At 45.3% G+C, this 26,322-nt stretch overlaps 1 protein-coding gene across 2 annotated transcripts in view; it reads right to left on the reverse strand.

Moving 5' to 3' along the window:
* Positions 1-557: 557 nt before the first annotated feature.
* The window catches only part of afg2a (AFG2 AAA ATPase homolog A), a 46,994-nt gene continuing 21,229 nt past the window's right edge, over positions 558-26,322 (reverse strand). For both annotated transcript variants that reach the window (XM_072693114.1, XM_072693113.1), the window contains exons 14-15: positions 22,398-22,524; positions 558-642 (exon numbers count right to left, since the gene is read on the reverse strand). In XM_072693114.1, the coding sequence (XP_072549215.1) occupies positions 628-642; positions 22,398-22,524 (142 nt within the window). In that variant the 3' untranslated portion in view covers positions 558-627. The remainder of the gene's footprint in view (positions 643-22,397; positions 22,525-26,322) is intronic.

The raw sequence follows: 26,322 nt of genomic DNA on the forward strand, positions 1-26,322 counted from the left end.
AATAAACATAAAGTCAGTGGTCAGTGAGAGTGTCTACCTGTAATTAACTCTATATAACATTAGAATAAACCCACATAAACATAAAGTCAGTGGTCAGTGAGAGCGTCTACCTGTAATTAACCCTATATAACATTAGAATAAACCCACATAAACATAAAGTCAGTGGTCAGTGAGAGTGTCTATCTGTAATTAACTCTATATAACATTAGAATATATACAGTATAAAGGTCCTTCAATGACTACCCCCCCTCTCTCTCTCTGGGCGGGTGTTAGATGGCAGTGCTGATGCACCACTTTGATATGTGCAGGATGAATGGAGCTACCGGCATCAGCTTACTCTCACACACACACACACACACACACACACACACACACACACACACACACAGTTATCAACGGAAGAGTGTGTGTAAGAGAGAGGGACATGTAGATGGTAGAGATGTGGGATCATTGTTCAGCAGCATCAGATACACACCTCAGTCTCTCTCTCTCTCTCTCACATCTCTCTCTCTCCCTTCATCCACCTCACTCTTTTTTTCTCTCTCTCTCTCTCTCTCTCTCTCTCTCTCTCTCTCGTGTGGGGAAAGACGCCACAGGTGGTAAGGGAAGCATTGGAGAAGTTGCTGGCTATACAGGAACCCCCTGCAGAACACACACACACACACTGTTGACTGACAGCTGACAGCTTTGTTTCTCCAGGGCTTTATTTAACACTTAAACTTCCTGTTTACCCAAAGGCCCTCTCCAGCTGTGTGTGTGTGTGTGTGTGTCAGAAGAGGATCCTGTTTGAGGTGAAAGTAGTTATTACACTGTCAGAGTCAATCTACAGCAACAGCAACAATCGGAAGAAATACACACACACACACACACACACACACACACACACACACACACATATACACACTCTAAAACTGCCCACTGGTGTTATAACTGTGTTATAAGTGAAAAGATTCATTTGTAAAATGCAAAACCTTTCCACTAATCTGGAGACTAACCATTAATGGACAAAAGTATTTGGACACCTGCTCGTTCATTGCTTCTTCTGACATCAATGGTATTAAAAAGAGCTGATCCTGCTTCTGTTGGAGTAACTGTCTCTACTGTCCAGAGAAGAAGACTTTCTACTAGATTCTGGAGGAGGAGCATTGCTGTGAGGATTTGATTGCATTCAGCAACAAGAGTGAGGTCATGTCAGGATGCTGGATGATGATCACCACCCCACCTCATCATCCCCAACTCATCCAAAAGTACTGGATGGAGCTCCTCCACCATCATTCCAGAGAACGCAGTTCCTCCACTGCTCCACAGCTCCTCAATGCTGGGGGGCTTTATACCCTCTAGCCCACGCCTGGCATCAAACTGAACAAACTTAAAGGAGCAGATGGATGGAAAATCAAATCAGCACGATTGATTACGGACGCCGATACAGTCGATCAGGCAAGACATGTTTGGTATCCGAAGTTTTCTAACAAGAGATGCTAGGCTAACATCGCTAACAGACACTTGATTTAGATTGTCACCAATTTTATATCCGTAAATACGCCACCAAGAACTTTATATGTGGTGGTGGAGCATAGTGGGTTACAATGCCACCCCCATTGGGTGTGTGTGTGGGGGGGGGTCAATTACCCCCTGCTCTACACCAATAAGAGTCCTTGAGCAAGACTCCTAACTCTACATTCTTCCTGTGTGACGTGACCCACAGGTAAATCCAGTTAAATAACACTGTGAATAAAGCTGTGAACAAGGTGTTTGGTTGTCTAGGCGGAGTGATACCACACAAAAGTAGTTCCGGTAATTCCGGCTACCCCCCCGTTACATTTATTGTTGAGTTCATAGACTGATCTAAAGTCACAACTAGTGTGTTCTAAACCTCACCCCCTGTCTGGATAAGGATCTAGATGTGCTCCAAGAGACGTTAACCCATATGAGATTGGTGACAGTCTAAGTCCAGTGTTTGTTAGCAACATTAGCTTAGCATCTCCTGTTGTAAACTAAAGAAGTCGACGTCAGACCCCAAACACGTCTTGGCTGATCGACTGAATCTGGGTTCAGAGATCAATCAGGGGAATTTAGCCGAACTGCTCCTTTAAGCCTCTTGGTCAACACACACACACACATAAACACACACACACACACACACACACACTTTGTGTGTTTCTTTGTGTGCAGGAATTTTAATTATTCATTTCGTTTATTTATTTTGCCTTCCGCTCTATTCTCTCGCTCTCAGTCGAAGGCCCCACAGCATTCTCTCTCTCTTTCACACACACACACACACACACACACACACACACACACTAATTGGAGCTTTTGTCCTGTGTGTCCACTTCCTGCGCCCAAGACCAGGAGGAATGCAGAAAGCAGAGACTGTGCGTGTGTGTGAGAAAGAGGACAGAGTGCCACTGAAGCACAAGGTTAGGGTTTCCAATAAAGTGGCCAGTAAGAGGAAGCAGAAGTTAGGGGTTTCTAATAAAGTGGCCAGTGAGTGGAAACACAAGATAGGGGTTTCTAATAAAGTGGCCAGTGAGTGGAAGCACAAGATAGGGGTTTCTAATAAAGTGGCCACCACTACCTGTACAGGTTCAGCTGAGTAAACTTTGCTGCTCAGGTCGGGAGTTCTGGTCCGTTTGGGTCTCCCGCGTCTCGACTGCAGATGCTAGAAATCAGACGTGGCTCTCAGGGTCTGGTGGACCATTGACAGAGTGATTGAGCACCGGTAACTGATCCCAGATGCCTGAAAACTCTCGCGCAGACACTCGCGCTCGCTCATATATAGTGTGGGTAATGGGTGTGCCCTGTTGTTGTGGTCATTTGGGGTCTAAAAATAGCCTTAATGCTGACCATTTGCGTAAATTGCCCCTCTGCACTGATCAGACTGTTTATGAGTGTGTGTGTGTGTGTGTGTGTGTCTTTCTCTTATCATAATAACCCCAGCTGGGTAAACAGATAGCAGTGGAGGGTCAGAGTAGATGATCTGTCATGCAGACTTAATCTGAAGGCTGAAATCACTTCCATTTGTTTTCAAAATAAAAGAACTTCATATAATAAAAGACTTTAGTGCCTCCTTTGCCAAACCAAATGAAATATTACTGCTATTATTAGAATGATGATAAAAATCAACTATAATATGAGGATCATTATGAGCTGTTACTGGTTTAATAAGGCAATTAGGGCTGGTCAGAAGAGCCAGAATAGCACTATTTATCAGCTTCAGTCCAGTGAGTCCAGTGAGTGACCTGAGATGGTAGAAAGGTACGATGCAGACGTTTCATCAAAAACTGGAAATGATAAACATGTATAAGCAAAGTCTTCTCCGAGGTCATATATGCACAGCATGTGTAGCGTATACACACACACACCTACACACACACACACACATATATATATATATATCCTCAATATAATGTTTATACATGCCTGTATATACATACTGTTTAAGCACCATGTATATATACACTATATACACTGTATGTGTGTGTGTGTGTGTATATATATATATATATACACACACACACCCACATATATATTTTATTGGTTGCCATTATAGGATTAATTGTCAAAAGCAATGTTTAATTACACAGTGACAACAGTGTGTGTGTGTGTGTGTGTGTGTGTGTGTGTGTGTGTGTGTAGTGAACATTTCCTGTGTTTAGTGTACTGAGTTAAAAATGGCTCCAGAGTATTACTTTCTGGCACAATAGTGGCACACACACACACAAACACACACACACACACACACACACACACACACACACACACACACACACACACACACACACACACAAAGGCATTAAAATACGAACAGTGTGCATTCTTGCTGCCCTTCCTGATGAAAGCAAATACAGTGAGAGAGAGAGAGAGAGAGAGAGGGAGAGAGGGAGAGAGAGAGAGAGAGAGAGAGAGAGAGAGCGAGGAAGTTTTGTGTTATAAATGTTTATTAATGATTTGTAAGGTATTTATAACCTAATACAGAGCCATTAATACACTGCTGATCTGGGTCCAGTGTTTCCTGTCTGTCCAGGGGTGGATCTACATAACAGTCACTGAGTGAAGAACGGTCAGTTCTTAAAGGTGATGAAGGTGATGAACAGGAAAAATGGACAAGCGTAACAATCTGAGACACTTTGACAAGAACCAGACTGTGATGTTCTAGATAATGACTGGGTCAGAACATCTCCAGAACATCAGCAAGCAGGTCTTATGGGGTGTTCCCTCGGTATGCAGTGGTCAGTACCTACCAGAAGTGCTTCAAGGAAGGACAGACACACAGAGAGAGAGAGAGAGAGAGAGAGAGAGAGAGAGAGAGAGAGACAGAGAGAGAGAGAGAGAGAGAGAGAGAGAGAGCTGCAGCTGGTCTACATAAGTTGTAAAAAGCAAATGGAAATTTGGAAATCTCCCAGACTGAAGATGATGAACGGTGTGTGTGTGTTATTGACCTATTCTGTGATGAAGAATCTGAATGTGTGTGTGTGTGTGTGTGTGTGTGTGTGAGAGAGAGAGCTGGGAGAACCTGGAGTGTCTCAGGAAAGAAGGAATGAGGGGATCTGGCAGCGGACGTTGGGCCGGAATGAAACCGGAGAAGGAGCGGAGAGAGGAGGAGAGCGAGGAGAGGAAGGAGAGGATATTAAGAGTGTTTGTTGAGGAGGAGGAGGAGGAGGAAGAACAACAGCATGGAGAAGATGACAAACAGAAAGGCTACACCAGGAACCACACTGACAGACCTTATAGCTCCATCATGAGGTCTTTCAGAATTAGATTCACACACACACACTACATGTCCAAAAGTTTGTGGACACCTCTTCTAATGAAATGCATTCAGCTACTTTAAGCTGCACCCACTGCTGACACAGATGTGCAAATGCACACACAGCTTGTCTAGTCCCTGTAGAGAAGAAGTACTGCCAATAGAATAGGACTCTTTGGAGAAGATCAACATCATGACCCTATTGGCTCCATGCTGCCTAATAACGCCAGGCGTGGGCTAGAGGGGTATAAAGCCCCCCAGCATTGAGGAGCTGTGGAGCAGTGGAAGAACTGTGTTCTCTGGAATGATGGTGGAGGAGCTCCATCCAGTACTTTTGGGATGAGTTGGGGAGTTGGGGATGATGAGGTGGGGTGGTGATCAATCATCCAACATCCTGACCTCACTAATACTCTTGTCACTGAATGCAATCAAATCCTCACAGCAATGCTCCTCCTCCAGAATCTAGTAGAATCTTGTAGAACAGTAGAGACTCCAGCAAAAGCAGGATCAACTCTTTTTAATGCCTTAAATTTCAAAGGAAACTGTGAACCAGCAGGTGTCCCAATACTTTTGTCAAATGATCTATGTGAAGACTATTGGTTTTAGCATGAGATGATAACAGGTTGTACTTTCTGTTCTCCTTTATGAGTGTGATGGAGCTCAGCGCTCCTGCCCGCTGCTCCCCGACCTTGCTGCCTTTTTCCCTCGGCTGTTTTCCTTCAATCAGGGAGGAATTATCCTCCTTCCGGAACGCGCAGAACCACTAATTTTAGCCGCTCCTGATTGAGGCAGGAGTCTGAGGATCAAATCCACATCCGTCTGAGCCCAACCATAACACACACAACATGTGTTTTAGCCTGACCACAGACTGATCGGAGACTAGCACTTAGACCGGGCGCTCTGAGAGTGTGTGTGTGAGTGTGTGTGTGTGTGTGTGTGTGTGTGTGTGTGTGTGTGTGTGTGTGTACACATATGTTTATCTGCTCTATCTGTCCAAATGTTTGCAGACACCAACGTTTCTTCTAAAATCAAGAGCATTATCTGGAGTTTATCCCTCCTTACTGCACTAACTGCCTCTACTCTTCTGGACATCTTAACACTATATGCTGGAACATTGCTGTGGGGAGGATTTGATTGCTTTCAGCCCCACCAGAGAGAGAACACCAGTGAGGTCAGGTACAGATTTTAATTGGTTAGTTCTGGCACTCCAACTCATCCCAAAAGTACTGGATGGAGCTCCTCCACCATCATTCCAGAGAACACAGTTCTTCCACTGCTCCACAGCTCCTCAATGCTGGGGGGCTTTATACCCCTCTAGCCCACGCCTGGCATTATTAGGCAGCATGGAGCCACTAGGGTCATGATGTTGATCTGCTCCAGAGAGTCCTATTCTATTGGCAGTACTTCTTCTCTACAGGGACTAGACAAGCTGTGTGTGCATTTGCACATCTGTGTCAGCAATGGATGCAGCTTAAAGTAGCTGAATGCATTCATTAGGAGGGGTGTCCACAAACTTTTGGGCATAGTGTAAATATGCTGTCCGTGCCACCAAACAGAACAGAACGGGACTCACTAGACCCGCGGACCCGGTCCTCACTCTGGGGTCCAGTTCTGATGCTTATGTGTCCAGCTGTTGATGGGGGACAGGGGTCAACATGGGCACTCTGCCCGGCCTGCAGCTATGCAGCCCCATACGGACAGCAGGGGTGCTACACACAATTCCTTCCATGACAATACACACACACACACACACACACACACATACACATAGGAACTGGCAGAGACTGACCAGAGTAATTCTGGAATTTGTGACTTTCCCCATTTCTATCCGGATCGCTGGGAACCCTTACAGGACACAGACGTCTGAAACCGCCTTGGTCCAGAGAAGATCCAAACATGTTTATGAGAAAGTGTTTCTCTTATCAGCACTGCGGATCCCCCCTCACACACCCCACCACCACCCCGTCACACACACTCTGGTTAACCACTCGACCACAGAGAAATTAGCGACACACTCTTATCTAACCAGCGCAATCATTCAGAAACAGCCGAAGAGCAACAAGCTAGCCACAGTGAGTCGCTCCTCAAGCTCTCAGACGCAGGAACCAGAGCAAGTCAAAAGTTTAGACACTGTACCCTCTTTTAGAGAACCGACGGACGCAAAGCGCTACAGCAGCCGGGCCTGAAATGAAGAGCAAATGATCCTGATTCATCATCCATCCCAGATTCAGTCAATCAGACGAGAAGTGTCTACCTGTCCATCCGTCCATCTACCTGTCCACCTATCTGTCCCTCCGTCCATCTACCTGTCCCTCCGACAGTCAATCCAGTCATCTACCTGTCCCTCCGTCCATCTACCTGTCCATCCGACAGTCAATCTAGTCATCTACCTGTCCCTCCGTCCATCTACCTGTCCATCCGACAGTCAATCTAGTCATCTACCTGTCCCTCCGTCCATCTACCTGTCCATCCGACAGTCAATCTAGTCATCTACCTGTCCCTCCGACAGTCAATCTAGTCATCTACCTGTCCCTCCGACAGTCAATCTAGTCATCTACCTGTCCCTCCGACAGTCAATCTAGTCATCTACCTGTCCCTCCGTCCATCTACCTGACCCTCCGTCCATCTACCTGTCCCTCCGACAGTCAATCCAGTCATCTACCTGTCCCTCCGTCCATCTACTGTCCATCCGACAGTCAATCTAGTCATCTACCTGTCCCTCCGACAGTCAATCTAGTCATCTACCTGTCCCTCCGTCCATCTACCTGACCCTCCGTTCATCTACCTGTCTACCTATCTGTCCATCCATCCATCTACCTGTCCATCCGCCCATTGATCTAGTCATCTACCTGTCCATTCGTCTATTTACCTGTCCATCCGTCAGTCTATCTAGTCATCTACCTACCTCTATCTACCTGCCAGTTTGGCTACTGAACACCTACTAAACTAGTCAGCGTAGAAAACCATCATCAGGCTCTTCCATTTAACCTTCGTGAGCCCATGCACGAGCCCACAGGGCGCAGGCTAACTTGTTTCTGCATTCCTTCATTCCTCATTTCCTCTGCATTCTCTTCCCCAGGTTGTTTATTTTTGTTCCTGCTCATTCGTGCATCTGCGTGTGTGCATGTGTGTGTGTGTGTTTTCAGACATTTTCAAGACAAAAACAAACGCCTAGTAAAATATGGGACGTATTATTATTACATAGGTACTTACAGTGTCTATATAACACATTCAGGAGCACCCCTGGTCAAACTGTCTGTGACTGTAACAATAACAATGACCTGAACCCCATAATATTACTGTATGGAGATGTTTCCATATAGAATATACATATGGGTCTATTATTACTATATATAGAGGTTATATATATATATACATATGGGACATAATACTTCTATATATAGATACATATGGTGCAATGTCCTGACAAGCTAAAACAACAAACGTGCATATGTGCATACTCGTGTGTGTGTGTGTGTGTGTGTGTGTGTGTGTATGGAATGTACTGCACAATACAGCAGTGCAGGAGATCCAGAATTACAGCATGCTCCACACAAAAGCAAATCAACCTGATGCAATCTGTAGAGCGTGCAGGTTTTAATTAGTGGTTTCCGCAGTCTAATTGCTCTCTCTCTCTCTCTCTCGCTCGCTCTCTCGCTCGCTCTGTGTGGACGGTTGCAGCGCTGAGCCTGCAGGCCCTTTTGTTTGTGTTTGCAGAAACCCAACTCTGTAATCAGGGGCCCGCGAGGAGACGTGGGGTGGGTGAGGGGGGGTGGGTGGAGGCTGTGGCCAATCGCTCCAGCTCTGGCTTTTCTTAGCTCGGGACGCGACCGCTTTCCGAAAGCGGGAAAAGGGACAAATTTCGCGGCTCCCCGCAGAGTCGCAGCAGAAGTGGTTGGGATGTCTGATAGCATTCGGCTCTCACGTGCGGCAGCTCGACTGACCCGGTAACACAATCTGAAAGATCACCATTTCATAGAAGGCCAAACACTTCCATCGCCACAGCTGAACACTAGGCTTATGCATGTCCCTATAAAAGTGACTAGTGCTAGTGAGTGAATGTGAGGTTCGATGTGAAGACTTCTAGAGCCTACATCTGGAGTTAATAACGCATGCATAAGCACTGAATAACATTTATACAACAATGCTGTATGATCTAAAACAGCTTACCGCTGAAGTCTAGACAAGCTGTAGTGAAATGAACAACACTGTTTTAGCATGAGGAGCCTGTAACTACACAACACTGTTATAACACTGTTATAAAGCATCGTTCACAAAGCGAAGGCCATGTAGTGCATCAGCTCTGTGTGTTCTGCCCTCAGGAACATTTACAGCCAAACAGGTGTGAAAATAATGACTTTATAAGATGAGAGGTGGCGCTATTCTGACTTACATGTTCTATTACAGAGGAACAAAGCTTTATAACAGTGTTATAAAAAAACTACAGTCTGTGAACTTTACAGGCGTTTGGTAATGTAACATCCTCATAATGTCACATATCTCACAATTAGTGACATAAGTAGGTTATAGAGATGTCATGTTTTATAAATGTTCTTTAATGCTTATTAATGTGTTATAAAGCTTATATGTAGGTTACCTTTAATTAAACTGCTAGTGAATGGTTTTGGACACGGATTAAGCCTCTGACTGAGCAAACCGAAGAGTCGTTAAGAGCCCTTACGCAAATGCAGAACTGGAGACAAGCTATTGGACAGATTCTGGGCTTTTGGGAGAGAGCGAGATAGGGAGAGAGAGAGAGAGAGAGAGAGAGAGAGAGAGAGAGAGAGAGAGAGAGAGAGAAAGAGAGAGAGAGAGAGAATTTGAGAAGTCTACTCCTTAAACTGCAGCTTGTGTAAGTTTTGTGTGAACGAAAGAGTGAGAGAGAGAGAGAGAGAGAGAGAGAGAGAGGAAAAACTATTTCCTGAAGACAAGAAACTTTATTCCATCTGTCCTTTAGCCAGGAAACACACACACACACACACACACACACACACCAGTGTCCCATGTTTTTATTTATGCTTTTCTCATAAAGAGAGAGAGAGAGAGGGAGAGAGAGAGAGACAGAGAGAGAGAGACAGAGACCGAGACAGAGAGAGAGAGAGAGAGAGGGAGAGAGTCTGATTCTACATATCTACTGGTCAAATCCGTGTCCTGAAATCAGCGCTATTATCTGGGAGTTTGTCCCCCTTTACTGCAGCAACAGCCTCTACTCTACTGGGCAGGCTTTACACTACATTGCTGTGAGGAGGATTTGATTGCATTCAGCCCTCAAAAGCGTGAGAGAATCAGTGAGGTCAGGTTCTGCCACTCTCTCCTCTCCCCAGAGAAGCGCACAGCCCAGCGCTGGGAGACTTTACACCCCTCTAGCCCCAGTTCGGCCTTGGGCATGGTGACCTTAGGGTCGTGTGCTCATCGATGCTCCAGAGCGTCCCGTTCTATCGGTCAGAGCTTTTCCATCTTTCCCATACGAACGTTACACAAGCTGTTAAGCCTGAGTGCTAGACAGACAGACAGACAGAGAGACCGCCAGAGAGACGCCAGAGAGACCGCCAGAGAGACCGCCAGAGAGACCGACAGACAGAGCGCCAGAGAGACCGCCAGAGAGACAGACAGAGAGACAGACAGAGACAGACAGAGACAGACAGACAGAGACAGACAGACAGAAATGCCCTTGTGTTTATATGTTCAAGTATGTTTTCTTGTCTGCATGAAACTGAGTGAACATGTGTGCATATTTGTGTGTGTGTGTGTGTGTGTGTGTTTCCCGGCCGTCTGTGTGCCATTACAGAGACCATAATGAATCTCCCCTGTGTGAGCCGCACCACTGGCAGCCTCACTCGGCCTCAAACAGGGGAGCTATTAACACAGAGAGCGAGAGAGAGCGAGAGAGAGCGAGAGAGAGAGCGAGAGAGAGCGAGAGAGAGAGAGAGAGAGAGAGAGAGAGAGAGAGAGAGAAAGGAAGGGAAAAGGAGAAGCCAGAGAAAGCACAGAGCAGCAAGAGGACGAACGAGGGGGGGGGGGGGGGGGGGGGGTAAAATTGCTCTCCCTTAGGTGATGTATTTAACAGAGTGTGTGTTAGAGAGAGAGAGTGTGTGTGTGTGTGAGAGAGAGAGATGAAAAGGGAGATGAGCGATTAGCCCTGGAGGAAAATACTCTGGGAATATCGGAACAATTTCCCACTCAGAGGCTCTCTGCTTCAGGAAAACACCTCCTGACCCTTAAACACCAGAAATACGAGAGCAGGCAATCCGTCTGTGTGAGTGTGTGTGTGTGTGTGTGAGGGAGATATAGAGTACTTTTGGGACAATAAAGAAAATACAGCTTTTTTTACGATAAAAAAAAGTTACTACCGTGTAATCTGTTTAATCGGTGGCTCCGCCCCCTCAATCGGTCCACTGTTTATTCCCATCTGCAGGTCAGAGCGCCCCCCATCACATGAGAGGAGGCCTTCCTATTCTCAGACCCCGGACCATGGAGGGTTGTGGCGTTGATGGAATTGAACTCTTGACCTCCTGAGAAGCAGGCAGTTAGACAGTCGCTCTAGACTGGGAGGAAGGGATTTAAACCGATGACCTCCTCACACGTGATGAGCAGCAGCAGCAGTTAGACCGTAGGGCCGGTCTAGAGCTAATTTACCTTCCCTGCTTTCTCAGACTCCGAAATGGAAGATGGTTGTTATGTCATTGCTAGCTGGTTGTTATGGTATCCCAGGTGCCGCTAAGTGGTTGCTGACGGGTGCTACAGTGTTGCTATGTTTTTTTAGGTGGTTGCTGTGGTATGTGGTTGTGCATGCTTGATGGTTGCTAGGCAGTTGCTATTGTGTCCAAGGTGGTTGGTTGGGTGTCGTTTAGTGTTTTTTGCACTCTATTCATTCTTATAGGGAAACGTTTATGAAAAATCTGTTGCTACAGAAACCTACATGGGGCAGTGGTGGCTCAGCGGTTAGAGCGCCGGGATATCGATAACAGGGTTGTGGGTTCGATTCCCGGGCTCGGCAAGCTGCCACTGTTGGGCCCTTGAGCAAGGCCCTTTACCCTCTCTGCTCCCCGGGCGCTGGAGTTGGCTGCCCACCGCTCTGGGTGTGTGTGTGTACTCACTGCCCCTAACACGTGTGTGTGTGTGAGTGTGTGTTCACTACCAGATGGGTTAAATGCGGAGGACACATTTCGCTGTACAGTCCACACTGTACAGTGACGAATACGTGCACCTTTATCCTTTATCCTTTATCCTACATCCGGCGTTGATGTCAGATGAAAATATGAATCTGGTTAATATACACACTATATGTCCACATGTTTGTGGACACACTTTTCCCCTTAAACTGATAAATACCCAGTGAACGAGCAGGTGTCCCAATACTTTAGTCCGTACAGCATAAGTAATTTAAGCTTATTTATTGTGTACGGTGGGTCTGGAGTCTTGGTGAACCCACAGTAACGCTATGTTAACAGCTCCTAGCTCTGAGAGGTATGCCGGTGTGTATCCAACTGCTGGAAGGCAGAAATGCATCTCCTGCGCTGGCTGCTGGGAGGGCATTTGGCAAGAACGGCGGGATCGATTTCATTTCTGTCACAATGGCCGTCTGAAATGGAGGCAGAGATGACGGGGCAGATTGGGGGCTATACATTGGGATTCTGTTACCCTGGCCGCTACTGAAGCGCTCCTCCGATGAAAGCCTGTTTGTTCGGCTTTGGCTCCCGCTAAAGAAACGTGCCTCTCTCGACCAGCGAGAAAGAGAGGGGAAAAAAGCCTGGCCGGGCGTTACCGAACCCTTCGGCCTGTCCAAATCCTCAAACTTACACATAATCCACCTGTAAGAGGGGCGTAATGTGGTGTTGGGATGCGGAGAGGGATGGGGGTGGTTCCCGAAGCTCTGGGACAAACAATAGGGGTATTATTTGGGTTAAACGCCCCTCCACCCCCTCCCCCCTCGTGGTGCTGGATCCTCCCAGGTGCAGAGTGATGACCTAGTCCATCTGTTGCTAGTCTGTGTGTTGGTGTGTGGGTGTGTAGGAAGAGGATTTGGAGGTGTTGACTTGCAGAGAAAAGGTACCGACACCAAAGATACCAGAGAGGCTTTCAGGGAGCAGAACCGACTGTAAACTACAAAGACATGTTTCTGTTATAAACATTCCCAAAAATGTTTTATTGTGTGTATATATATATATATATATATATATACAGTGTGTGTGTGTACATGTGTACACCTCGTATCTCCAGAACAGCAGCTTTACATAGGAAGGAAAAACCCTCTCAACGTTCAATGCAGGTCAACGTAAAAGATTTGATTCTAGGGAATTTTGGAGCATTGGAGACACAAAAAAAAGAAGATACATGGTTTTGTCCATCAGCATTGATATGTAATAATAATCTGTTCCATATATATATATATATATATATATATATATATATATATATATATATATATATATATATATATATATATATATATTTACCCAATAGTGTCTCCATAGATAGAATTATATTAACACAAAGAAACATATAGAAATATCTATATGTAATAATAATAATAATAATAATAATATGCCCTATATGTATTATGTATCTCAGCAGTATCTACAAGAAAGATCTGGACAGGGGTTCGCTCTAGTCCTAGACTGCAAGACCTAATATAGACTTAATATATAAAGGCACTAGGCTTAATTATACGCCTAAAGGAAACTGACCCTATAGGCAATAAGAATTTGAGAAGTCTACTCCTTAAACTGCAGCTTGTGTAAGTTTTGTGTGAACGAAAGAGTGAGAGTAAGTGAGAGAGAGAGAGAGAGAGAGAGAGAGAGAGAGGGAGAGAGAGAGAGATTTCCTGAACTGAAGGCATTCCAAAGGCCTGGTGGTCCATTCCAGCCAGGAGGCAAGACGCTACATGCTGCCAGATATCAACTCACAAAGGGCCTTCATTTCCTGCCTCTCTCTCCCTCTCTGTCTCTCTCTGTCTCTCTCTCTCTCCCCTAAGCCTGGCGTCGGAAGTGCTGTGTGTGTATTGGCTAATCTTTTGTATCATCTAAAGCCTGCTCAGTAAAGCCAACTAACAGAGAGCATTTTTCACCCGACGCAGAGAGAGAGAGAGAGAGAGAGAGAGAGAGAGAGAGAGAGACATAGACACACAGAGAGAGAGAGAGGCCTGTGAAAAGAGTGATTCAATATGCAGCCTTTAATCAGAATATTCTCCAGCTAATGAATCTCTCGCGCCGCACGCGATTGGCCATCCAGTCATGCACCTACATGTCGATCTACAGGACGAGTCGGAGGCCGGAAAAAGCAACAAATCAATCCTGCTTTCAAAGCACAAAAACAGACACACAGACACACACACACACACACACACACACACACACACACACACACACACACACTCAGATCCGTTTCCCCTCCTCCAAAGAATTTGAAGAGGTTCTGATTTCAAAAACACACAAACAAGGAGCAGACCACTTCAAACCGTGCAGCCCTCGCAAGTCTGAAGGCCGAATCCATCTTTAAATACCTGTGCACAGACTGTAGGGGGCGCTGAAACAGTCAGTAAACAGTCTGGTAACTCCATACAAACTCTTAATTCAGTTCAGTTCTAAACAGTTTGAAGCAGAACAGCTTTCCCACCTAAACACATTAAAACATCTGTGTCCAAATACTTATGTGAAAAAAGGCTGCTGTGTCAAACACTGTCCATTTATTTTACACCAGCAGATCTTAGTCCATCTAACCCAACTAGATTTTACTACCATCACATCTACAGTACACTCCTGACTGACCCACCATCACATCTACAGTACACTCCTGACTGACCCACCATCACATCTACAGTACACTCCTGACCCACCATCACGTCTACAGTACACTCCTGATTGACCCACAATCACATCTACAGTACACTCCTACTGACCCACCATCACGTCTACAGTACACTCCTGACCCACCATCACATCTACAGTACACTCCTGACTGACCCACCATCACATCTACAGTACACTCCTGACCCACCATCACGTCTACAGTACACTCCTGACCCACCATCACGTCTACAGTACACTCCTGACTGACCCACAATCACGTCTACAGTACACTCCTACTGACCCACCATCACGTCTACAGTACACTCCTGACTGACCCACCATCACATCTACAGTACACTCCTGACCCACCATCACATCTACAGTATGCTCCTGACCCACCATCACATCTACAGTACACTCCTGACTGACCCACCATCACATCTACAGTACACTCCTGACTGACCCACCATCACATCTACAGTACACTCCTACTGACCCACCATCACATCTACAGTACACTCCTGACTGACCCACCATCACATCTACAGTACTCTCCTGACTGATCCACCATCACATCTACAGTACACTCCTGACTGACCCACCATCACATCTACAGTACACTCCTGACCGACCCACCATCACATCTACAGTACACTCCTGACCCACCATCACATCTACAGTACGCTCCTGACTGACCCACCATCACATCTACAGTACACTACTGACTGACCCACCATCACATCTACAGTACACTCCTGACTGACCCACCATCACATCTACAGTACACTCCTGACCCACCATCACATCTACAGTACTCTCCTGACTGACCCACCATCACATCTACAGTACACTCCTGACTGACCCACCATCACATCTACAGTACACTCCTGACCGACCCACCATCACATCTACAGTACACTCCTGACTGACCCACCATCACATCTACAGTACACTCCTGACCGACCCACCATCACATCTACAGTACACTCCTGACCCACCATCACATCTACAGTACACTCCTGACTGACCCACCATCACATCTACAGTACTCTCCTGACTGACCCACCATCACATCTACAGTACACTCCTGACCGACCCACCATCACATCTACAGTACACTCCTGACCCACCATCACATCTACAGTACACTCCTGACCCACCATCTCATCTACAGTACACTCCTGACCCACCGTCACATCTACAGTACGCTCCTGACCCACCATCACATCTACAGTACACTCCTGACTGACCCACATCACATCTACAGTACACTCCTGACTGACCCACCATCACATCTACAGTACACTTCTGACTGACCCACCATCACATCTAGCATCTCTCATTGTAAACTAAAGAAGCACACGCCCGATACCAAACATGTCTCGGCTAATCGATTGAATCTGGGGTCCGTGATCAATCATGGTCATCAGATGTTTCACCAAACTGCTCCTATAACCGGACGGCCGTAGATAAGGTTTCCCAGCTGTGTGCTTGGAAACGGCCCAAAGCAGGTTGGTTTTCCAGCCGGCGCTCATTTCTGGCCGTTGCCGATGCGCTGCGGAGGCATTCTTCAAGCCTTCGGAAATATGACACTAATACGCTGCTTGAAGTTTGATACTAGCCTGGGGATCCTTCTCCGGGACGTTCAGCCCCGGCTCCTCCCCCACCCCATCCTGTTACCTGTTCCCGCACCCCAGCACTCCCAGGCCTCATGCCACGCTGAGCTGCTGCCTTTTTGTAGAGGAGTTCCACAAACATACGGACATTTACGACATCTGATACGAACAAACCACCGTTTATTCAACTGCTTTCTTTAGAGCCTCTTGCTGCAGCTCCCCCCAGTGGCGGGAGGAATAAAACAAACTGGATGAAGTTATTTTTTACTGGTTTTAATCTGCTGTCTGAAGAGTTACGTTGCATGCATGTTCACGAAACTCACAGCAAAAATACCTGAGATACCATGGCAACCACCCAGCAACCATGACAGATAACACAGCAAGGATCTGAGTGAGTTTTCTTTTGCAAGTCTTTTGAATTACTGCATACAGTAAATGGACAAAAGTATTGGGACACCTCAAGAGTATTAAAAGAGTTGATCCTGCTTTTGTTGGAGTGACTGCATCTACCATCCGGAGAAGAAGACTTGATTTTGGAGCAACATCGCTGTGAGGATTTGATTGCATTCAGCCACAGGAGCATTAGTAAGGTCAGGATGTTGGGAGATTGATCACCACCCCACCACCACTTCCCCATCAAAAGTACTGGATGGAGCTCCACCACCATCATTCCAGAGAACACAGTTCTTCCACTGCTCCACAGCTCAATGCTGGGGGGCTCTAAACCCCTGTGTAACCCACGAACTTCAGCATAACTGGTGTAAGCCAGCGTACAGGCCTGATGTGACGGAAACGGAAGGTTCTGAGATTTGTGGACGGTTTGAAAACTAAAGAGCAGGTAGGTGCTGTTTGATGTTGAGCCTTTGCTTTATTGGCCTTGATTGTACCACTGTTATTGGCTAGACCTCCTCCTTTGAATGTGAGTGTGTGTGTGTGTGTGTGAGTGTGTGCAGGCAGCTCTTGCCTGTGCATGTTGGCGTTGTTGTCCCTTTCCCTTTGTTCTGTTCCTCGCGTGTGTGGCTGCAGTTAAAGGATTTGGGCTTTTTGTGTTTAATCTGAGGTTTCAATCTTTTGTGTTTGGTTGCTCTCTCTCTCGCCCCCTCTCTCTCTCTCTCTCTCAGTGTGTGTGCGCGAGTGTGTGTCTGTTTAATCTGAATAATTGCTCTCTGCTAATCTGGACTGCTTAAATCTCTATACGGCCGCCTCGGAGTCCCGGACGTAATTTCGAATTTTCCACACATGATGATGGAGCTTGAAGTTACAGAGCTTGACCTTCGACCCCAGCATTCTTCCGGACGCCCCTCAGAACAGGAGGAGAAACGAGGAGAAGGGAAAGAAGAGAAAGCGGAGGAGGACGGGACGGGAGGAGGTTCACTAATTGCCTCTTCGGAGTTCCTGAGTGAACGGAATGAAGGACTCCAGGTGAAGAGCCAAAGTGTCAATGGAGAGCCGGGCCTCGCTCTGTAGTCGTGGTCCTGAACCTATAAGGAGCTCTCCGCTCTCCACACCCAAAATCTACACAGCATACGTTAACCCCCCTGGAGATGATCTGGAGATGTTCACACTCTTCATAAAGTCTCTGATAAAAGGGCGAGGGTTAGAGCTCGCAATGGTAAACACAGCGGTTCTAATCGGATCCATGAACTCAAACAAAACAGGGTCTACACTATATGTCCAAATACATGTGGACACCCTTTCTAATGAATGCATTAAACTCTTTTACTAGTTGCTGACATGGACGTAGGGAAATACCGCCAATAGAATAGGACTCATCATCAACCTATCGGCTCCGTGCTGCCTAATAATGCCAGGCGTGGGCTAGAGGGCTATAAAGCCCCCCAGCATTGAGGAGCTGTGGAGCAGTGGAGGAACTGTGTTCTCTGGAATGATGGTGGAGGAGCTCCATCCAGTACTTTTGGGATGAGTTGGGGATGATGAGGTGGGGTGACCTCACTAACGCTCTTGTCGCTGAAATCCCATGACCCAAACTGTCGTTCCTTGGAGCACCTTTGGTAGGTACTGACCACTGCATACCGGGAGGAACACCCCACAAGACCTGCTTGCTGATGTTCTGGAGATGTTCTTACACAGTCATTATCTAGAACATTACAGTTCGGTTCTTGTCAAAGTGTCATTTTTCCTGCTTCATCAGCTTCATCACCTTCAGGAACTGACCGTTCTTCACTCGCTGCCTAATATGTAAATCCACCTCTCGACAGACAGGAGCCACTGGACCCAGATCATCAGCTGCAGTGGTACTAATGTTATGGCTGTGAAGCTGAGAGGACAGAGAAAACCAGAGCAGTGACAGTAGAGGAAGTGTGTGGTGGTGCAGTACACTCCCTGTCACACACTGCTGACTGCTCTGGCACCCCCTTCTGGTGGGATGTCTGATTCGCAGCAAACCTCTCCCTCTCTCTCTCTCTCTCTCTGATAGGGGAAGGGAAGTGGGGTGGGCGAGCAACTGATCGAGGTGGGAAGAGCAGTGTGACGGAGGCTTTGTTTTCCTCTTCCTGTCGCAGCCTCCCACACAGCACCTCGTCTAAACAAACAACAACAACAAACACAAACTGCCAAAACTGGGGGTCAAGCAAGGGGCAGCACTGAAGAGGGCGAGAGACAAAAGGATAGAGGAGAAAGAGAGGGAGTGACGGTAGAGGCTCTATTGTGCATGTGTGTGTGTGTGTGTGTGTGGAAAGAGATGGGGAGGAAATGGTCTTTCTGTACATACACACTCAAAACACTGACGATGATGAACGACAGACCACCTCTCTCTCTCTCTCTCTCTCTCTCTCTCTCTCTCTCTCGACTGAAGTAAGAGGTCCGGTTCTCCCGCTGGTAAAACAGGGCTTTCCCACCAAACAGCCGTAATTCCGGAGCGAATGGTGGGAGTATGAACTAACAAACGTCTGAACTTGGTCACGGCTCTAGAACCACATGTACGGTACTCTTACGATGCGTTCTCATGTTCTACTGTAAAATAGTTCCACGCTGCAGACTCTCAATTCTTCTGGTAACATCTGAGAACGTTTCTCATCGCTGTACGCTGGGAATTATGTTTGCTAATGGAGTCTAGAGGGCGCCACAGAGTGCTCTGCTTGAGCACAGCGGTAAAAACAACTGAATCAGGCTTAAAACCCCTGATATCCGATCCAATTAGACATGCCTGAACCAGCCCGGATCACAACCCACCGAATCAGATCAGAACATCCCTCTCCATAACTTAATGAAAAGGACTAGGAATAAAACCATGAATCTGAACCAAATCCACCACTTTCGTTTTAGATACTCTATATAACAACAGAATAAACCCAAACAAAGTCAGTGGTCAGTGAGAGTGTCTACCTGTAATTAACTCTATATAACATTAGAATAAACCCAAATAAACATAAAGTCAGTGGTCAGTGAGAGTGTCTACCTGTAATTAACTCTATATAACATTAGAATAAACCCAAATAAACATAAAGTCAGTGGTCAGTGAGAGTGTCTACCTGTAATTAACTCTATATAACATTAGAATAAACCCAAATAAACATAAAGTCAGTGGTCAGTGAGAGTGTCTACCTGTAATTAACTCTATATAACATTAGAATAAACCAAAATAAACATAAAGTCAGTGGTCAGTGAGAGTGTCTACCTGTAATTAACTCTATATAACATTAGAATAAACCCAAATAAACATAAAGTCAGTGGTCAGTGAGAGTGTCTACCTGTAATTAACTCTATATAACATTAGAATAAACCAAAATAAACATAAAGTCAGTGGTCAGTGAGAGTGTCTACCTGTAATTAACTCTATATAACATTAGAATAAACCCAAATAAACATAAAGTCAGTGGTCAGTGAGAGTGTCTACCTGTAATTAACTCTATATAACATTAGAATAAACCCAAATAAACATAAAGTCAGTGGTCAGTGAGAGTGTCTACCTGTAATTAACTCTATATAACATTAGAATAAACCCAAGTGTTAGTCAGTTATTGGAATGTTGCTTAGAGCAGTCGTTTGTTTATGAAAACTAAAAGAAAAGAGAATAATAGCTGAACTTAACTCAACTGAGTTGAATTAAGTTGAATTGGGCTGAATTGAGCTGAATTGAGTTGAATTGAGTTGAATTGGGCTGAATTGAGCTGAATTGAGTTGAATTGAGTTGAATTGAGTTGAATTGGGCTGAATTGAGCTGAATTGAGCTGAATTGGGCTGAATTGAGCTGAATTGAGCTGAATTGAGCTGAATTGGGCTGAATTGAGCTGAATTGAGCTGAATTGGGCTGAATTGGGCTGCAGTGAGGTAAATTCTTTCTCTCCAGCCGTTCACTTTCTTTCAACAGCCATCAAATAAACAGGACACCAGCGGCCTTCTGACACATCAATCACACCAAGCACACAAGGGGCGCATTAACACCTAAACACCTCCCTCCCTCACACACACACACACACACACACACACACACACACACACACACACACACACACACACACACTCATTCTATTAACCCCAGCAGTTCCACTGTTTAGATGATAATGCCCTCCTGGGACAGTTTGGCAGTAGCTGCAGGGACAGGGGGGTGGGAGTGGAGGGGTGGGGCTCTGGGGACAGGAAGGACAGTGAGCTTTAGCAGTAGGGAGGGTTCAGAGTGTTTGCTGCCATTTAAATAATGTCACATACTTATGATATACACTTACATATATAACACATATGGAGCATGTTATTACATACAGGTTATATTTCACACAAATGGGACACATGTATTGATCTAATCATATATAGTGAGTCTGTCTACCTGTAAAACGACGTGTGTGTGTGTGTGTGTGTGTGTGTGTGTGTGTGTGCGTGTGTGTGAGACTGCCAGTCCATTTGCTTGCTTGGGTCTACTAACGGTATCTAAACAGAGCCCTCAGTGTGTGTCATCAGTCATCTTAAGGGGTTCTTGCAGCACAGTGACTTCTACTCACACACACACACACACTCACACACACTCACACACACTCACACACACTCACAGCATGGCACCAAACCTCACGACATCAAATGTAACTTAGAATACTAAAACCACGGGGCAGGAGGAAGTGTGGAGGTTGCGAAGCCCTGGGGCTCAAACGTCCTGCTGGTGTCCAGTCAGAGGCGCTCTACTGACCACTGAGGACCTGAGAGACACCCAGAGCCCCTGGGGCCAACAGGAGGGGCGCTGTCAATCATGGCCATCTTGGCCACTCTCAGGGGGAAATAGACATAAGCTGACAACACACACACGCACACACGCACACACGCACACACGCACACACGCACACACGCACAGCAGGAGGTGGAAGAATATTCCACCAAAAAGAACGGGGGAATGGACTGTATTACAGTATCGAATAAAGTAGCACACTGAAGCACACTTAAAATGAAGTGCCCTCTCTAGTCAAGAGTGAAAGGGATTAGTGTATAACACTAATTTGAATAAATATGAAGACTAATAGTAAATAACGCTGAAATTAAGCACACTTGAAAACAAGCACCCTACCTTGTCAATCAGGCCAAGTTAGTAAAACACTTCCTAGTGTATATAAGCTTCCTGTGCACTAGAACGAAGTGCACTTTGAAAGAAGCAACCTTCCGACTTTATTTCCAGTGTATCAGCACAGTGTGCGCTACAGTGAAGTACAAAAGAAAAGAAGCAACCTACGGTGTTCACCATATCTGGTCTAAGAAAAAGTGTGCATAGTGTCCCTAGAATGAAGTACACTAAAAAAAAAAAAAAACATAAATTATATATATATATATATATATATTTGTGTCCCTTGTAGTTGTAGCACACACCTGTGGGTGAAGTACACTTAAACGAACAAGTGCCTTTGCCTTGTTGATCATGTCTGGTAAAAATACAGTGCCCTAGAATGAAGTACACTATAAAACAAGTGACCGAACTAATCACTCATGTCCCATCCACGAAAGAGTGCAGTGTATAACGACAGTAGGCCACTTTTGGAAAAGAAGCACCCTTACCTTGACAATCATGTCTTGAGAATAAATAGAGAATATAGTGTGCAACAGAATAAAGTGCACTAGAAAAAAGTACACTTAAAAAGTGGCACTTTAACATAGTGTGCACTAGATTGAAGTGCCTACTAAAAGCATAAGCTGATCATCATGTCTGATGAGTGGAAAAGAATTTATAACAACACAGAGTGTGTGTAAGGATGAAGTGCACTTAAAAAGAAGCACCCTAGCTTCACTTTAATTTAAATGGAAGTTCCCTACCTTGTCAATCATGTCCGGTCGGTTGGTGGCAGCGAGAACCGTGACGTCTTTAAGCTGCTCGATTCCATCCATCTCCGTTAGCAACTGGGCCAACACTCGATCCCCTACACCACTGGACCGGGACGAGCTGCCGAAACACACACACACACACACACACACACACACACACACACACACCTCACTAATTACACACATCCTGGTTCTAAACACGTCTAGAACCGCGTTCCGAAAGAGAGTTAGAGGTGGTCTTGGAGTTTGCTCTCCTAAACCCAACCACCAGAATGCTGGAGGGGTGAAGATGGAGAAGGCAGCTTGGTAAGTGCACTCTGGTTCTGTCCTAAAGCTCAGCCATTTTGACTTTGTCCACTTCTTCACTGTCATCAGATACAGAGACATCTAGTGTCCCTAGAATGAAGTACACTTGAAAAGATGAGTCCCATATTGACATGTGTGTCCCTTATAGTGTAGCAGCACACACTTGAGTCAAGTACACATGAAAAGAAGTACCCTTATCCTGTCAATCATGTCTCACAAGGATGCAGTGCACTAGAAAGAAGTACACTGGAAAACAAGTGTCCTAGCTAGTCGCTGAGGATTAATCAGCGAACGCGTGTAGCGTATAACAACAGTAGGGCACTTACCTTGACAACCAAGTCTGGTGAATAAGTGCACTACAAATTAAGAATACTTGACAAGTGGCACTCTAGCTTGTTCATTACAAAAGATGCATAGTGTGCACTAGATTTAAGGTCGCTCTTAATGAAGCACCCTGTCTTGATAAACTTGATCAAGTGTGCAGGGCTGTTTGAGATCACTCTGAAAGATGCTGAAAGGAACAGTCTGCTAACTAATTCAGTGGATTGGGATCAGGCCAATCTAGGCTTATTTTAAGCCTGATCCAGTTCAGATCCTTTGTTTTTACCACTGTGCTCCAGCAGAAGGCCCACTTGCGCCCTCTAGGTGTTATTAACCAACACTACGTCCAGCCCACAGCAGTGAGGAGCGTTCTCTGAACTGACCTAGTGGATTGGGATCAGGCCAAGCCAGGGCATCCACTGCCCTGGGGGGCTCAGTTTAATCAGTTGCAGTGGCTAACACACACACACACTGAAGAACATACAAATCATACAATTTGTACTATACCTTCAACCCACTGCAAGTGTGTGTGTGTGTGTGTGTGTGTGAGTGTTTGTGAGTGTGTGTTTTAGATTTTGAGCAGAAAGCTTTTGCAGTTCTTCACATCCAGCCAGGCCACATCCATCAATCCCTGCACCATCACGCAATCCATCAGCGCGCGACAGCACTACTGATGAAATATGAGTGAGCGTACTGTACTCAGCAGCAGATCAATCTCTCTCTCTCTGTCACACACACACCTTGCAGTTACAAACACACACTGGAGGCGCTGAGATTAAACCCTTTTTTCTCTTTTCTTAGTTATAAGCAGTTATTAACAGGAAGTTCAATTAGCACTAAAACATGCAGAATATCTGGCAACACTGTGTGAAAGCTGGAAATAGGGATTTATAAGACATTAATAAACACTGAATAGCCAAAAGTAGTGTTACCTATTTTATACACTTCCTACATACGACTTTATAATGCATATATGAGCACTGAATAACATTTTAAAAAGCAGCGCCTCTGTAGGACTGCCTACATAGAGACTTTATAAAGCATGCGTAAGCACTAATTAGCATTTCAAACCAGTGTTTCAATATTTATGAACTACTTACACAGGGACTTTTCTTTTTTTTTTAAGAAAACATGCTACATTAGGGCTTCATAACATAAACAAAACCCTAAATAAAAGTAATGCGTCAGCATTTATGAAATCATTTATGAAATCATCAAAAGCACTTATTTATGTTATGAAGGCACTTATTATGTAGGCAGTACATCCATACTGTGAATAAATGATGCATAGCGCTTAGGTGTGTGTTATGAAGTCCCTGTGTAGGCAGTTCATCCATACTGTGAATAAATGATGCATAGCCCTTAGGTGTGTGTTATGAAGTCTCTATGTAGGCAGTTCATCCATACTGTGAATAAATGATGCATAGCCCTTAGGTGTGTGTTATGAAGTCTCTATGTAGGCAGTTCATCCATACTGTGAATAAATGATGCATAGCGCTTAGGTGTGTGTTATGAAGTCTCTATGTAGGCAGTTCATCCATACTGTGAATAAATGATGCATAGCCCTTAGGTGTGTGTTATGAAGTCTCTATGTAGGCAGTTCATCCATACTGTGAATAAATGATGCATAGCGCTTAGGTGTGTGTTATGAAGTCTCTATGTAGGCAGTTCATCCATACTGTGAATAAATGATGCATAGCGCTTAGGTGTGTGTTATGAAGTCCCTGTGTAGGCAGTTCATCCATACTGTGAATAAATGATGCATAGCGCTTAGGTGTGTGTTATGAAGTCTCTATGTAGGCAGTTCATCCATACTGTGAATAAATGATGCATAGCGCTTAGGTGTGTGTTATGAAGTCTCTATGTAGGCAGTTCATCCATACTGTGAATAAATGATGCATAGCGCTTAGGTGTGTGTTATGAAGTCTCTGTGTAGGCAGTTCATCCATACTGTGAATAAATGATGCATAGCGCTTAGGTGTGTGTTATGAAGTCTCTGTGTAGGCAGTTCATCCATACTGTGAATAAATGATGCATAGCGCTTAGGTGTGTGTTATGAAGTCTCTGTGTAGGCAGTTCATCCATACTGTGAATAAATGATGCATAGCGCTTAGGTGTGTGTTATGAAGTCTCTGTGTAGGCAGTTCATCCATACTGTGAATAAATGATGCATAGCACTTAGGTGTGTGTTATGAAGTCTCTATGTAGGCAGTTCATCCATACTGTGAATAAATGATGCATAGCGCTTAGGAGTGTGTTATGAAGTCTCTATGTAGGCAGTTCATCCATACTGTGAATAAATGATGCATAGCGCTTAGGTGTGTGTTATGAAGTCTCTATGTAGGCAGTTCATCCATACTGTGAATAAATGATGCATAGCGCTTAGGTGTGTGTTATGAAGTCTCTATGTAGGCAGTTCATCCATACTGTGAATAAATGATGCATAGCCCTTAGGTGTGTGTTATGAAGTCTCTATGTAGGCAGTTCATCCATACTGTGAATAAATGATGCATAGCGCTTAGGTGTGTGTTATGAAGTCTCTATGTAGGCAGTTCATTCATACTGTGAATAAATGATGCATAGCGCTTAGGTGTGTGTTATGAAGTCTCTATGTAGGCAGTTAATACAAGCTCAACAGTTCAGAGACACAGTGTACCAATCAATTCACCCCATCGTCTGCCTCACAGCTCACTTCTCAAAATGAAGACTTACTCAGCATAATAGAGGTGTGTGTGTGTGTGTGTGTGTGTGTGTGTGTATTAGGCTTAAGCCAATGAAAGCCATAAAATGTGTGTTTATTAGTTTGGCCCAGCACTTGCTTTAATTAATAAAGTGACTAAAGCATCAGACTGCTGACAGGAACAACTCTCTCACACGCCCACAGTCTACTGCAGTGTCAGCCTTATTGCTCGTCCGAAGTGCAATACTGCAGTATACACACACACACACACACACACACACACACACACACACACACACATTATATTGCCAAAAGTATTCGCTCGCCTGCCTTCACACACATATGAACTTGAGTTAATCCATAGGGTTTAATACGATGTCGGGTCTCCCTTTGCAGCTAACGTTTAGTGTTTATGGAGTTTATGACCGTTCTTCCAGAAGCGTATTTGTGAGGTCAGACGCTGATGTTGGACGAGAAGGCCTGGCTCGCAGTCTCCACTCTAATTCATCCCAAATCTGTTCCATCTACGAAACTGACCAAAACCTCTCGGTCTGCTGAAGCATTAAGAGTTCCTTTCCCTGGAACTAAGTGGCCGAACCCAACGCCCAA

Source organism: Salminus brasiliensis, chromosome 12, assembly GCF_030463535.1.
Source record: "Salminus brasiliensis chromosome 12, fSalBra1.hap2, whole genome shotgun sequence".
Classification (NCBI taxonomy): Eukaryota; Metazoa; Chordata; class Actinopteri; order Characiformes; family Bryconidae; genus Salminus; species Salminus brasiliensis.